The 15450-nt window shown below is 41.3% G+C and overlaps 1 protein-coding gene across 1 annotated transcript in view; it reads right to left on the bottom strand.

The window, feature by feature from the left end:
• The window catches only part of TMEFF2 (transmembrane protein with EGF like and two follistatin like domains 2), a 181240-nt gene that overhangs the window by 161782 nt on the left and 4008 nt on the right, over positions 1-15450 (bottom strand). The window contains exons 3-4 of the mRNA XM_030580806.1: positions 9688-9817; positions 6698-6724 (exon numbers count right to left, since the gene is read on the bottom strand). Coding sequence (XP_030436666.1) covers positions 6698-6724; positions 9688-9817 — 157 coding nt within the window. The remainder of the gene's footprint in view (positions 1-6697; positions 6725-9687; positions 9818-15450) is intronic.

Here is a 15450-nt window from a genome sequence, read left to right as displayed (position 1 = left end):
CCTAGGTTTTATTCCCAGCTCTGCCACTGAGCTGCTGTGTGACTTTGGGCAAGTCACTTCACCTCTCTGTGTTGCTGTTTCTCCTTCCAACCTTTGTCTGTTAAGACTATAAGCTGTATGGGGCAGGAAATGCATCTACATGCTTCCTAGAAGAATAGAGCCCTGATCACCATTACAGCCTCTACATGCTACTGAAACGCAAGTAATGAGGATATCGATTAAGTATGGGACTTGGTTTCTTCACTCAACTTTATCCTAACCCATAATGAACATAAAATCAAGCTAGGATGAGAGGTGTGGAAGACGTGGGTCCTATCTAACTCCCACTGAAGTCAACAGGATTTCAACAGACATTGAGCTGGGCCCTGAAATTAGTTCTATGTAGATGCTTGGATACTGCTGTAATGGGGCCATACAGGTACCTGGCTAGCTAGTTATCCATTAGGAAGGAAAATTGAGCAACAGCGAGATCTATAAATACAGGTAAGGAAAGAGAAATGAAATTCCAGTGAAACAAGTAATCAAGGTGAGACTGTTCTGAGTACATTACGGACAATAATAAAAATATTCCCTCTTGAGTTTGTTGCTGTTTTAAAGAAGCTAGGAAACAAGCAAGATTTCATTGTGAAGCATTTTAAGACAATGTCATCTAAAGAATAACGTAGATTGAAAGTGAGTGGGATCTCTTTATATTCTTCTTCTTTTTCAGAATTCTGCATATGAAGTTTTGCACATCAAAACAAGATTCTTTTTTTATTTTTTATTGATGAGTCCTCTGCATTTGATTGGCACTACACCTTCGGGAGTACAGCTTTTTTTCATTTATTTTTTTTAAATAATTCCATCCCCTATTCCATGATCCACAATGAAAATGTAGACGTGGCTTTTAATTCTATACCTTTATGTTTCCTTTTAGGAAGCTTTTCCCATAAGGGCAGGAAACTGAGTTTCATCATATGGTGTGTTCATCATTCCCCCCGGTTCTCCAAACCATGAATGCTCAGGGGTGTGGGCCCTACACCTCAAACAGCATAAGAATCCCACTGCTCTCAGGACACTTGCAGAGACCTTGTTTCTATGCACAGCTTCCTCTCCCCATGACTTCTGGAACATGGCTTCTGCAGGAGCTGCCACCCCACAGGTTCACATAGCAGGGAGTCAGGAGCAGACTTGGGGGATATTAATGGTACATGAAATCCAAATGGAAATCCACAAAAGCCATTAAGGGACTATGCAGTGGAGAGCTCACTGAATCCAACAGTGAAGGGAGAGTACAGTCTCCTCCTGTTAACCAGGCAGTAACATCTTAGGGGTGATGTGTGATTGTGCTCCCTACTGATTGAGTCAAGCTTTGTGTCTGCATTACACACTAGTGCAGGTTTTGGAAAATTCACCAGACACTCTAATAGCTGGACTGAACCTACCAGCCTGAGGTTGATATTAAGGCATTGAGGAATGCAAGCAGACAAGTCCTTATAAGAAACACTCTTCCCTGTCACCTTCAGCTGCTGAAAAGCGAGGGAGTAGGGAGCTGAGATTTCTGCTAAGGTGTTTTCCCTGGACCCATCGTGGTGTCTCCATCTTTTGTATTAGCCTTTGAACAGAAGGTGTCAGATAAGTTTGCAGCTCCCCAACCCCCATTTGCTAGATGGGAGCAGACACTTTATCTATTCAGCCCACTCTAGATCCTCCTGGTTACTCTCTGAGGAAGAGATTTCCACTACTCTACTCACCTTCCAGCCCCTTTTTAAAAATTCAACCTCCTCCTAAATATCTTCAGAACCTGCCATTCTTGCTGCTCATACAATTCCCAAAGTCACAGGCAGCAGCGGCACAATACTAACAAATTTTGACAGATTTGCTGATGCTTGGAGCCTTAAGAGTAGCAGCAGTGAAACTGACTAACTTTGTTTATTGACTCTGCTGCTGATTGGCAAGTCTATGAGTAGCTTGAGAGTCACTGGCGCTGCCAGTCTGCAGACTTGGGAAGACAGTACATTTGGAAGGTTATTTTCAAAACCATAAGAGGAAAAAAAAGTTGAAGTAAAATCAAGAATGCTCAAATTATGCAGTAGTTGATGACTAAATTCTCACACTTGGCAAGGAAAACTTCCCACTTATCACCGTTGAGTGGATTTTTCAAGCCCTGCTCTAATGAAATCTAGAATTTGCTGTAGCCTTTATGACAGTAGTATGATGTAGTGAGAGTGTTTACTTGACTTAGGTTTGGCTTCTCAAAGCACATTAATATATTTCTGTACTCTGAGAACCACATTAGCTGCCTAGTAAATCGTGTATTATAGAAGGTGGCTTTAGAGACCTTTAAATGGATGCTTGAACTTGATCCCATCTACTTCACAGATCTCTTTCTCTACCACCTGCCTAGCCAGGCCTTGAGGTCCTGTTCTACTTGTCTTTTGTGAGCATCTGCTTTTAAACTCAAATTGTTTGGAAGTTGTTTTCGCTTGTTCTGCTCTTTGAGTCTGAATTCACCACCTCAGGAGAATGGCCAAGTTTGTTCCTCCATATTTTTTATAAACAATCTTCAAATCATATCTGTTTTCTTTGCTGTGTACATATATATATATATATATATATATAACAGTAATTTCATTTAACTCTGCATCTGAAAAATCACTTACAGATCATTTGTGTGAAAAGCCCAACTTAAATATAAATTGTAAGTACTGATATACAGTATGAATCAGAAATCCTTCTTTCCTATGTACTTTTGAAGACTTCATCCACATTCTGTAGCCAGCTGTAAAAAGATTCTGCCAAGACAGAAATATATAGGCAAAATTTTCAGAAGTGACTAGAGATTTTGAGGTTTCAGGTTTTTTTGGATGCCCACCATGAGACACCTTAAAAGGGGCCTGACTTCTAGAAAATACCTACTGTCTGAAAGTCAGGCCACTTTATAAGGTGCCTCAAGCTGGCTATGCAAAAATGGAGGCACCCAAAAATTAGTAGTCACTTTCTAAAACCATGATAATTAGTCGATAAACATAATTCCTTTCCCATACTTTTAAATAAAATTTTAGCTGACTGAAAGTGAAATTAAATTACACTTGAGAAATTCAGATTTTTTTTTGTCTTCCAGAAGTTGGGGCAACAGAAGAAGTGAACTTAGACAACAATAAAAAAATGCCAATTTACTTGTAATATGGCAACCAATGGTTGAGAAAAAAAATTAATTCCCAGTAAGTTAACCCAACCACTTAATGTCCATGGCTCAGTTGGCTTTCTGCAGTTGTACAATACATTTCAGACGATATGAGGCAATAACATGCCAATGGCATGGTTAGTCTTATCTACTGTGTGTAGGGTTTAAAAGGATTTTACATAAGCATCTCTGGGTGAAAAGAAGTGTAGGAATCTGATTCCATCTCTCTCTCCCCTGATTTACATCAGTGTAAGTTCATTGAACTAAATATAGAACTGGTGTGGGAGGAGAATCAAAACCTGTAAGAGCAAAGTATTATTATTAAAATTATCTAGGGTGAAACCCTGGCCCTGTTGAAATCAATGGCGGGGGGACACCTCTCGCTTACTTTTTGTCTTAGGTGACTTTGTCTTGTTTTGTATTTCACATGGAACAGACAACATAATTAGACTGGTGAGCCACAGAGAGCTGGCTGGTCCTATGATGTTAGCTCACCTCCTCATAAACTGCCTGATAAATTACACAAGTAACAGCTAAATCCCATCAAATAACATTCCAGCAATCATGAATGCAGCCTGGTTGATCCATGAAACAATCTCACTATTAAGTTGTGATCTACATCATGTAAGATTTGGAGGGTCCCTGTAACAGAGCAGCTACCTCCACAGCACCCCCTCATGACTTAAGGTCACTCTTCAGGGCCCCTTAAGAACTGCACATCACCCATCCAAAGGTACAAAACAATCCCCTCCTGGGGTCCAATTGATTTAGTCCTGACACAGTCTGGCCCCTCCAGGCCCCAGCCCCCCATTCAATCTCTCTCTTCTCTAAGATAAGAAGTCCCCAGCCCTCCTTCTCGGAACCGGGTGCCAGTACAGTCATCACTCCTGGGCTTTACCAGGCTGGAGCTCAGCTTTACACCCCTGGTGCCAGGGTCTTCCTCATTCTCTGCCACAGTTTCCTAGGCATCTTCAGCTTCCTGCTGCCCTTTGTAGGGGAATCAGCTCTCTTCCATGAGGCCCCATCAAGGTGGCTCAACACAAGTGGCTCCTTCAGAAACAGGGTTGGCTGATCTCAGGCCACCAGCCCTTAAGGGGCAAGCCATCCTGTTACAGTCCCTGTACTAGAACAATACTGTAAGGTTTCCAACACCATAGGGGACTGTTTTAGGGAGAGGTTCTGACTAACCCCGATGTGACTATGCAGGGGACTAGAGGAGAGCAACGTTTTCTCTCCTTGCACGCTCACATTAGGCCTAGCCAAATATTTGTTCTGTGTGCTGAGGTGGGTGGCAGTGGGGTGGGAATAAAGGGGTTTTGCATCCTATGCTTCCCTAGGGACAAAGCCATGGCCCCACTCTCCTATGCACCAGCCACCGAGACTGTGTTAGGACTAGTCACAATCTGGTCAAGTAATAATCCCCATGTGACGTTACTGACATGAACTGGAACCATATAGATTATTGTTGCGACCAAGGTCCTGTAGCAGCACCAAATCTTGTATAAAGGATCAAATAAGGTGTGTAAGACAAGGTTATGGTTTGCTGGTTATGATTATGATATCTTTACATGTGTATCATTTTTGTAGTTAAAAGTTATGAATATTGGCTCTATACTGTCTGTATTTCAAACTTGTGCTATGCTTCTGGGTGACACCCCAGACAATTTGCCTAGCCTGCTTGATGGCCCATTAATGACCATCAGCTATACAACTGACCCATTGAAAGAAGGCAGATACACCTTGTGACTCAGCAAGGTATGCAGGGCCATGCCTATGGACAGAAATCTAAGGTTTTTTCTTGCCAGGTGCCCAAATGCTTGTCTTTGGAATAAAGAAAGAGGGCCTCCATGACAAGAGACTATAAAAGGGCAGCTGCCTCACCTCCATCTTGTCTTCAATCCTGCTTCTTACCACTGGAGGGACTTTGCTACAAACGGAAGCTCTAAACAAATGACTGATGACCCATCCCAGCTGTGGATGTACTCCAGAGACTTAATTTGAACCTGCAGCTTATTCCATCATTGCTACAAGCCTGAACCAAGAACTTTGCCATTACTGTATGTAATTGATTCCATTTAACCAATTCTAGCTCTCATCTGTATCTTTTTCCTTTTATGAATAAACCTTTAGATTGTAGATTCTAAAGGATTGGCAACAGCATGATTTGTGGATAAGATCTGACTTGTATATTATTGATCTGGGTCTGGGACTTGGTCCTTTGGGATTGAGAGAACCTTCTTCTTTTACTGGGGTACTGGTTTTCATAACCATTCATCCTCATAATGAATGGCACTGATGGTGTTACTGGGAAACTGGAGCGTCTAAGGGAACTGCTTGTGTGACTTGTGGTTAGCCAATGGGGTAAAATCAGTCTTCTCTGTTTGGCTGGTTTGGTTTGCCTTGGTGTGCACAGAAACCCTGGCCTTTGGCAATGTCTGCCCTGCTTTAAGCAATTTGTCCTGAATTGGCACTCTCAGTAGGGTCCCGCCAGAACCAGCATTGTTACACCCTGCCGTACCACAGCCAGGGTGCTTGGGAGGCACTGTCCTTCTCTCTGTAGGGATGTTTACACTGCAATCCAAGGTGGGACTGCAGAACACCTGGACTAGCTTTGATCTAACTCGCACAAAGAATAATAGCAGCGAAGCCATGACAGCCTGGGCTAGTCTCTCAAGTATCTATCCAGAGTCCTGGGCAGGTTTGCACAGCCCATGCTGGTTTGCATGTTGCACTGGCTTCACTGCTATCGTTATTTGAGCTAGTCAGATCAAAGCTAGCTTGAGTACATCCATGTGTGTTGCAGTCACACCTCTGTTTGTAGCATAGACATCCCCTTGGGCACAATGCGTCCCAGAGCCTCTTTTGCAGCTACGCCCTGTCTCTTGCTCAGGAGGACTGTGTACAAGATCTATGATCTAACTCAAAAATGTTTAACTAACAAATCACCACACACCATTTTTTTTAAACAAAATCTAAACTAAAGGCCTAAAATATTTAACACTGTCCTTGTAAGTAGTTAGAGTCTGGCGGTTTGTTGTGCTTTCTTTTAAAGCCACATCATCATTTTCCTAGCAATGACATTTCTGCTTCATAACTACTACAAGAATGCTCTCTAGTACTGCAAATTATTGGGTTTGAATCCTCCAGGGAGAAGACTGACAACACAAGGGGTTTCGTTCATGTTTTAAAAACAGGAGAAATATTATTTTTAACTTAAAATAAATGAGTGTGCTAGAAACAGCAGATGGAGATAGAGCACCTAGTATAACTCATAAATAATACAGAATCCTCTCAGAAGTAATAGTCAAGCTGAAACCTCATAAAGACCTGCCGTTTTCTAGGGAAATTCAGCAGGTCTTTATGAGGTTTCAGCTTGACTAAAATGCAAAATGTCACTTCAGAAAAACCTAAATGAAAGACAATACACAGCGTTACAACAAAACTGCAAAGCACACCCACTTACACTACAGAAAGGGAAAGACCTTGTGTGTCTAGATAGGCAGAGTAATATTAAAAGAGGACTCCTCTTACCTCCATCCCCAGATCCTGAGCCTGCATCTGAAGAGAAAACACAATGAAATTTATATTCAGATGTGATAATATGACCTATTAATCTGTAAAGCAACACTGCCCAGTTAAATGTATCCGAGTGTATCTTATGTTTAATGTCATCCCTGGGTAAATTACAGAGATCTAATCTTTAAATGGTTCGCTCAAGCCATCTTTCTGATGTCTGAATTTTCGTTTTAAAAGTCTCCATAAAAGAAAAAGCCCAAGCACAGGAGTGCTGTAATGTTCTCCTACGTCTGTCTCATTTGCTGAGACTGACAAACCAGCTTCTTCAAAAGCTTTGTGATTAACAGTTTTGCAAAGTTACTTTACTGTGCAATTTCATTCCCTCCTTACACATGCCATATTTAAAAAAAAAAAAGAAAAAACTTTAATTCAGTGTTGGAACATATAAAAATGAATGTCACATACAGTCATAACAATCAAAGAGCTTTATAGATGTAAGAATATCAGAAATGTTTAATGACAAACACTGAGTCAGTATTCTTACCATAAACTGAATGCCTATGCAGTAAATAAAGGAAATATTTATAATGAATACCTAGCAAGCAAGCAAAGTCTTTTTATAAAATTGCTAATCTTTCCTTCCTCTCTCCCACACACACATTTTCAGAGTAACATTGAACATTGTCAGTTGAAATAATTAGTTTAAGCCTTTAAAGGAAAGGTCAGAATTACAGACTCTCATAATGGTTACTTGCTGATTAAACCAAGTGCTTTGTCTTTAAATCCTTCAACTTAACCTGAAGAAATTTAGATGGACTGTTTATGTTTCCAGCTTTAGGAAGAGCAGCTACATGAAATTATCAAGCAAAGAACTTCATTGAAAAACATTCTTAACAAATCAATGTGTAAAAATGCACACAAATGGAGAGATGTCTGGCTAAAAGAAAATCTGAATTCTGTCTCCATTTTCAGCAGTTTAATACAATAAAGGCATTGATGAAAGCAAAAGAGAAAGTTACATTATCAAGAGCTTCTTTTTACCGGAAAGCTCAACTCGCAAGCACTGCTCAGTGTCAAAGGCAGTTAGAAAGGCAAACCAAGAGATTGCAAAGGCAAGATTGTGATTCTGTTTGTATATCACGAGTTGAATCCCAATTTATTTACAGTCAGATCTTGTTAATCTAAGTCAGTTTGTAAACTCCATCATTATTCAGATAAAAAAAAAATCTTCAGATTAACAAGACTTTTTTTTTTGCCACAGCAGTGGGTTACCAATTAAATCTTGCATCTTGCTAAACAAAGAGATGAGCCAAGTTACTCAATTATGCTGGTTTTTTAACTGGCTAAATTTTGAAACTGGGGGCTTTTTCATAGTATGATCATAAACATCAGGGGCAATGAGTGGTTGGAATAGGGAATAAAATATGATGGTGCTCTACTACCTAGCATCCTTTGCAAACACATATTCCTAATCTGATTCTCCATCCTACTCCCCACTATACACCCTCTCCAGGCCAGCTGTTTGGTGAGAGGAAGGTCTCTTCAATCTCACACCACTACTGGCTTCTGGAAAGCACAGGCTCCCCACTCCCTCCCCTGCCTGACAGCTGGGAAGAGATGAACACTTGCCTTTTTCCCCTTTATGTACTCCCTGCTTTTCCCAGCTGTTTGGAGGAAAGAAGCTCCATGTTTTTCTTTTCTCCTTCCACACACTCATAGCCAGACTTCACCTAGCCATCCTCAAGGGGTTTCTTTCTCCCAATCCTCCCTTTCTCACCAGATGTTCTTCTTGACATTCCCTCCACTGTAGGATGGGATTGTGCTGGTCCCTCTTACACCACCCTTTGGGGGGGAATCCAGCAGATTCCAAACCAGTTGGTTTAGCACTATCCTCTCAGCATGATGAAATAGGGGTACTCTTGTGATTAACATTCTGCCCTCTACCTACATCCACTGAGAGATCCAGTAATTCCCCAGCAGCCCCAAGAAAAGCAAAGAGCACTCTCAGATAAGGCCTGATTGAAAGCCCCACAAAGCAAATTGAAAGATTCCCATTGACTTGAGTGGGCTTTAGATTAGGTCTATAATTGATAGAAGCCTTGTCTTTGTGAGGAGGGAAAAGAGACCAAATGCTCAAGACTTCAGGAATCCCAGGTTTTTTTTCCTCCCTGAGCACCTCTAGCATCAGAGAGGATGTCTGCAAAGTGTCTACTACAAATAATGGGAGAGTTTAAGAAATGATGCAGCAAGGAAGTGGAATTATTCTATTAAACTTTTTGAGGAAAAAAGCCCAGTATCTGTCCTAAAAGAAACTCTTCTGGCAAAACAGACTTTGCCTGCCTGAACTCCAGATAATACCAATTTGTAGACAAAGAACATTACAGAATGTGTTTTTCCCCTTGAAAAATCTTAGGTAGCAAAATCTCAGACAAAGCATAGTTTACAGGAAAAAATTTTATTTTCTCTTAGGTGCAAGAAACACAGATTGCTGCAGTGCATAGAAAGTTTTTCTTACACACTTTTTATTGACTCTTCTAGCCTAACCTGAAAAATTCTGCTTTATGTTTAAAGAGTTCCCTCAAGGAACAAAGGCTTGATCCTTCTCTTCTTTTCAAGTTAACTGCATTGCCCACCTCCAATGAGTACAGAACACAAAAGGAAAACATTAAGAACTCCAGTATAGAGCAAGTCAGTTTTCATGTCAGATTGTGCTTATTCACCTTTCTGTATGTAACATATCTGTATACAATGCACACCACATGACAGAATGCAAGATAAATATTACAACAAAAATGGTATTCTGTGCCCTGCTCCTCAAAATCATGTCAAGAATCTTTTTAAAAAAGGAATGGATGACAGTGGCTGCTTAAGGTCTATACGGTAAATTATTCATCTGGAGCTAATACGCCAGGAATCCAAAGAGACTTTATCATGATATGCAAGCTATTTCATCTGGTTTCAAACCAAGTTATCAATATAGTCTACGAACTGAGTATTATACATACCAGTTGCACATGATCCTTCCGACATCACAAGTATTTCACTCTGCTGCTTGCAGGCAGCCTGTCTCAAGTAGCATTCATTCTGATAGGTATCGCCATTGGAGCCACACACCGGTACATAGTCGCTGTTACACTAATGAATGCAGAAAAAGAAAGAATGTAATTAGTAACAACCATCAAATGGTACCATGCCAAGTCATACCTCCATCCCCCAGTCAAAAAATAAAACACCACGAAAACAACAGGAGCTTAGAAACTGCCTGATCCTTGCTCATTCTTTTCAAATCTATCATTATTAGTAGGACTACAGGAAAAAAACAGAAGGGATATTAAACGGTCATGCTTCAGGGCAAAACCCAACCTCTAACTGACAGGTGTGAGTAAGAAACTTCCAAAATGGGCTAGTTATTCCATAACTGTCCATTATGGGCTTTCATATATATTTAAAGTAATTGGTGCTAGCTATTCAGAGACAGAATGCTAGACAAGATGTACTTCTGGTCTTATCTGGTATTGCAATGCATGCATTCCCACTCCCATTGGAGGATAATAGGCATGCACACTCTCTTTCTTAATTAGAACTGATTGGAAAACAGGATGGATTGTTTTGTGAAAATTTTCACCAAAGATGTGTCCCCTTTTTAAATTAAAAATGTTGAAATTTTTCAACAAGTTCTTGTTCCAGTATTTGCTAGAGTTCACAGCTCTCCATTTCATGGTGAGGGAATCAGGGCCAGAATTACAAGGCATGTAAAGAACAGAGAGATTAAATAATATACACTCTATCAGCTCAGCTGAAACTTCTGCTCAGTCTTGTCAACTATCAGCTTTATTTTCCTCCATCACAAAAAGAACAAGTTTTTTTCCCCCGCTTGTTCATTTTAATAAAAATAATTCAATTTTATAATGGAAATTAGGCAACCTACAGGGTGTAGTTATCATAAGATAATCACACTCTGAGGTATTAGAGATACTTGGATGTGCCCTGTACCTGATAATTATGCCAGGGATGTGATTATCTCATGATTACTATACTCCTGATATGCCTCATTGTTTAATTATAACAAAAGTAATAATCAAGATTATTATTTACAAAAGATCACCTTTGTTTAAAAACCACATAAAAATTAAAAAGTCATACTATCAATTTAGCTGTCTTATGCTGAGTGTCTTATGTTGTGCTAATACACGTGATATCCAGTATGAAACTGATGTCAACATGAATTTGAAATCTGCCCAGATACGAATGGCTACAGAAACGATTAACACATGCGTGAGCTGAATTAATTGCTGGCCTGCACACAGGGATATAGCCAGGAAATTATTCAGACTTTGTCAGAGTGACATTTTGGTTGGTCCAAGATGAGTGACATTTTCCCTATGTATTATATATTTTCTTAAATCTCTCAGGCCTGCTATGCCACCTTCTTTTTCATAAACATACCAGCAAGGGCTTTATTCTCCTAGCCCACAGCTCATCAGTTCTAAGATTTTAAAACATTAAAATGTGCCCATTTGCCATTTTGAGGAATACATTCTAAATCTGACCTATGTCAAAGCTAGAAGTGCTAGATTTCACCCAGAAGCTAAACAATGATTTGGACAGAGCTGAAGAGTGGTTTGGAATAGCTTACACAAACAACTGGATTCTTTTTTAAAAGCATGAAGGACCAAGTCTTAGTTGCCTTACACATAAAGTTCCATGGACACTATTGTGACTATTTATGTGAACAAGACATTCAGGAATTGGCCCAGAATATTGTAACATTCACCATTACAAGCAGAAACACAGAGTTTGATCCTGCTTCTTATGAAGACAGTTGCAAATTTTCCATTAGTTTCAGTGAGAGCAGGATAAGATTCATAACTGTTATGCCAACTAGCTTCAAAATAATAAGGGCCACATCCCGCTTTCCTTACCTATGTGGGTGACCCCATTACCTCAGCTGTGGCTATTCATGTGCACAAAGTGAGCAGGGTTTGGTGTAACAAATGAAAAGGTCAAGGGTGAAATCCTGGACCACTGAAGTCAACGGCAACATTGCCATTGACTACAATGGGGACAGGATTTCACCCAAAATTCCGTACATTTAGAAGTACAAAAGGTATTTGAGAGACTACTGCATTCTGTGGAGGATGTTACTGTGTTCTGCTTTTACAATCTTTCTTTCTCTTCCATCTTGGCATTTTCAGGACTCTTGACATTTTCAAACTGAGAATCAGGCTCACTGTTGGAACTGTGCTTTGTGTAACCAGGGCCGGCTCTAGCCATTTCGCCGCCCCAACATGGCGGCATGCCGCAGGGAGCGCTCTGCCACTTGCCGGTCCCGCGGCTCCATTGGACCTGCCACAGGCGTTTCTGCGGACAGTCAGCCGGTCCCGTGGCTCCGTTGGACCTGCCGCAGGCGTTTCTGCGGACAGTCAGCTGGTCCCGCGGCTCCGGTGGACCTCCCGCTGGCATGCCTGCGGGAGGTCCACCGGAGCCGCCTGCCACCCTCCCGGCAGAGCGCCCCCCACGGCATGCCGCCCCAAGCACGCACTTGGCGCGCTGGGGCCTGGAGCCGGCCCTGTGTGTAACACACAGCAAGCCATATGTCACTGCATATATATAGGTGACACATCCTTTCCTTTTCAAAATGTGTTCCCTGCAGGATGCATTTATGCATCTATTATCCATTCTTAATGCCATCACCTATACAAAATTGTTACACTGACAAAAAGAAAAAAAATTAAAGCTGCTGCTCAGCAACAGTGAACGTGGGTATGTGAAGCTTTCAGAAGGTACTAACTATAGTTCTGAGTTCCAGTGACACTGAAGACTGAAAAAAAAAATCATATCAGAACTAAAGTGAGGAAGAAAAATCAAAATGGTTATTAGAATATTGTGATTTTAATCTGATATCTCATGATCTGTCACAGCTGGATTCTGCTACATTATAACAATGGAAAACTGGCATTCACAGCTTTCCAGTGCTATAAAAAGTATTTCTTTCAGGTCCTAGAAGAGGTTAGTGGCATTTTGATTGTCACGATTTCCTCAGTCCAGCAGTACATTCTGGGCATTGGCTCAGGACTCAGTACACCAAGTCTTAGGCCTCAGGATGAGTTTCAGTGAGGGCCAGATCATGTCAAAACTCCCATTCGCTGCAACAGTAAAGTTCTTATTACGTAGAATTCTCCCTCTCCCATGTGTATTTTTAACATATATTTGCTTAACCGAAACAAGGAAGAACAATAAGTATGTCCTAATTTAGCCATGCACAGGCCCTTGACTACTTTTCATAGCATTTGGAACCTTGTATGCCTATCATCATAGGCATAGGAATATATCGGCTTAGCAGAGTTTATAAAATTTATTTAGCATAGAAGCTGACATACTTGTGCAACTCCCGCTCATGTTAGCACTACAAAACTGATTACCGTATATACTCATTCATAAGACGAATTTTCTTAGTAAAAAAGGGAAGCACCAGAGAAGGGGGTCGGCTTATGAAAGGGTATAAAGAGGGAGAGGTGGGACACAGCTCCTCCCCCCAACAGAGGGAGGGTGGAGGGGCAGCACAGCCAGCAGAGCCAGAGGGAAGAGGCAGGGGCAGAGTCTCTCCGCTTCTGGCCATGCTGCTCTTCCCCCAGTGTCCAAAGCAGCTGCAGCTCCCCCAAGCCTCTCGGCCTGTCAGAACATGCTGCGGTCATGCCGCTTAGCCCAGCCCACTGGAACATGCTGCAGCCGCTACGCCCGGTCTGGCTCGCCCGGTCTGTGGCCACACTGCCCAGCCTGCCAGAGCAGTTCTAGCCAGGCCAGAGACATCCTCTCCTGGCCCTCCCCAGATTAGGTGGGAAGGGATGGGATGGGGAGAGTGTATGGATCGTGGGCTAGGGATGGGGTCATGCGGGGGGTGGTCACAGGGGTTACTCCTCTGACCCCCGGCTTCCCCCCCCCAAAAAAAAAAATTTCCCCACCAGTTGCTGTCCCAGCCCGTCAGGGTAAGCAGCTGGTGCACCGGGACACTTTGTTTACTTAGCTTTACCGCCATGCCTATGGACGCTCGAGGTAAACAAACCATCTAGGCCCGCCAGCGCCTTATTCTGATGGCCTAGGAGCCAAAGTTTGCTGACCCTTGAATTATAGGGTCAGCTTATGAACAGGTCATAAAAAATTTCCAATTTTACTTATCCATCTGGGGGGGGGTCGGCTTATAAATGAACCAGCTTATGATCAAATATATACATTCCTACTCTCATAAGCATGATATGATAAATACTGTCACCACACTTCATATATTTTGAGCATGCAAAGTAATATGAAAATGCATTGCAATAATACAACTCGCAACTCTGTAACTAAGGCCCTGATCCTGAAAATACTTAAGCTCATGAGTAACTAACTCACATGAGGAGCCCCATTGAAGCAAATGAGACTACTCACATAAGAAAAGCTACATGTGTGCGTAAATGTTTTCAAGATCAGGTTCTAAATGTAGAGAAGCAAACTCAGCATCAACTGAAATACCTAAGTACCTATTCAGACATTTTCATGTTGTCACAGAGGAAAAAGAATAGGGGCTAGGGCAGATTAGCGCATTCAGGGGCAGTCAGATAAAGGTCCTTCTAATATGCAGAGATTATGAGGTCATAAAAAGAAATGCTGGTTAATTCTAAATCCTTGAGGTTATTACCTATAGCTAATAATGAGCTCCAATGAGAAGGAATGATTAATGGCCTGATACATTAATACTCAATGAACACATAGGGTTGTGCTCTAATACAAGAAGAAGTGAACTTCTGTTCTTATTAAAACAGATGTGGAGAGGATACTCTCTGGTGAAATACAAGTCCTGCACCAGGTGAAATCAATGGATGGTCTATATTTTTGCAGTGTTAAAAAAGCAAAAAATGAGTCAACTGGGGGGGAAAACCCCCAGTCATTTATCTTCTGCCTGGGAGCAGTATCCCATTCAAATGACCCAAAGCAGTCTGGTTTTAATTTGCTTTTCAAGCAACAAATGTTTATTTTGTTAAATGAGTTTCACTGGATACTATCTGAATCAGTGTTATAAAAAACAGATAAAAGGGTGGCCAGACAGAAGTCTTAAATAGCCTAAAGGCAACCCTCATCTTTGCTTTCCAACTGCAGTTAAAGCTCCCAGCAAGTACCAGAGAAAACATGAAAAATAATTAAACTGCTTTGCATTCCTCTGTTGATTTGCTCATATACCCCAGGTGTTACTTTGTGTGTTACTCAGTCAACCCATACTGTATTAGAATTCATTTTCTGCTACCATGGTGTACCTTTCCTTTGTCCCAAACTGCCCACTGATGCTACATGATGAGCCAAGTTCCTCCCTGCTTTAACTCTATTAAAGTAAGGGATTTTCAGAAGTACAAGGATTACTTTGACTCTAGCAAACCGACAGCATCAGCCACACAAGTATTTGCATTGTGTGTATAGCATCAGCCATAGGTAGCTTGCATGATGAACTCATGTTCAAAGATGTGGCCAAAGCCAAAAGAAAGAGCTCTGATTTCATATGGAGCCTGACCCAAAGCCCATTGACGCCAATGGATAGGTTCCCATTGACTTCAGAGGACTTTCAATGAGGCCCACGATTACCTGGTCACTTTACTTTCATCTAATTTAAGATTATAAACATTACCAAGATGATGAAACCTGGCAAGACCGTATCTTATTTCTCAGGTATATTTCAACTGTCCCCTTTCATATGTTTTTCCAACATCAACATAGATATCACTGATCTCCTGCATTCT

This window comes from Gopherus evgoodei, chromosome 11 (genome assembly GCF_007399415.2).
Source record: "Gopherus evgoodei ecotype Sinaloan lineage chromosome 11, rGopEvg1_v1.p, whole genome shotgun sequence".
NCBI classification, from domain to species: Eukaryota; Metazoa; Chordata; order Testudines; family Testudinidae; genus Gopherus; species Gopherus evgoodei.
The sequence above is the reverse complement of the archived record's forward strand: the minus strand, read 5'-3'. Positions and strand labels throughout refer to the sequence as shown.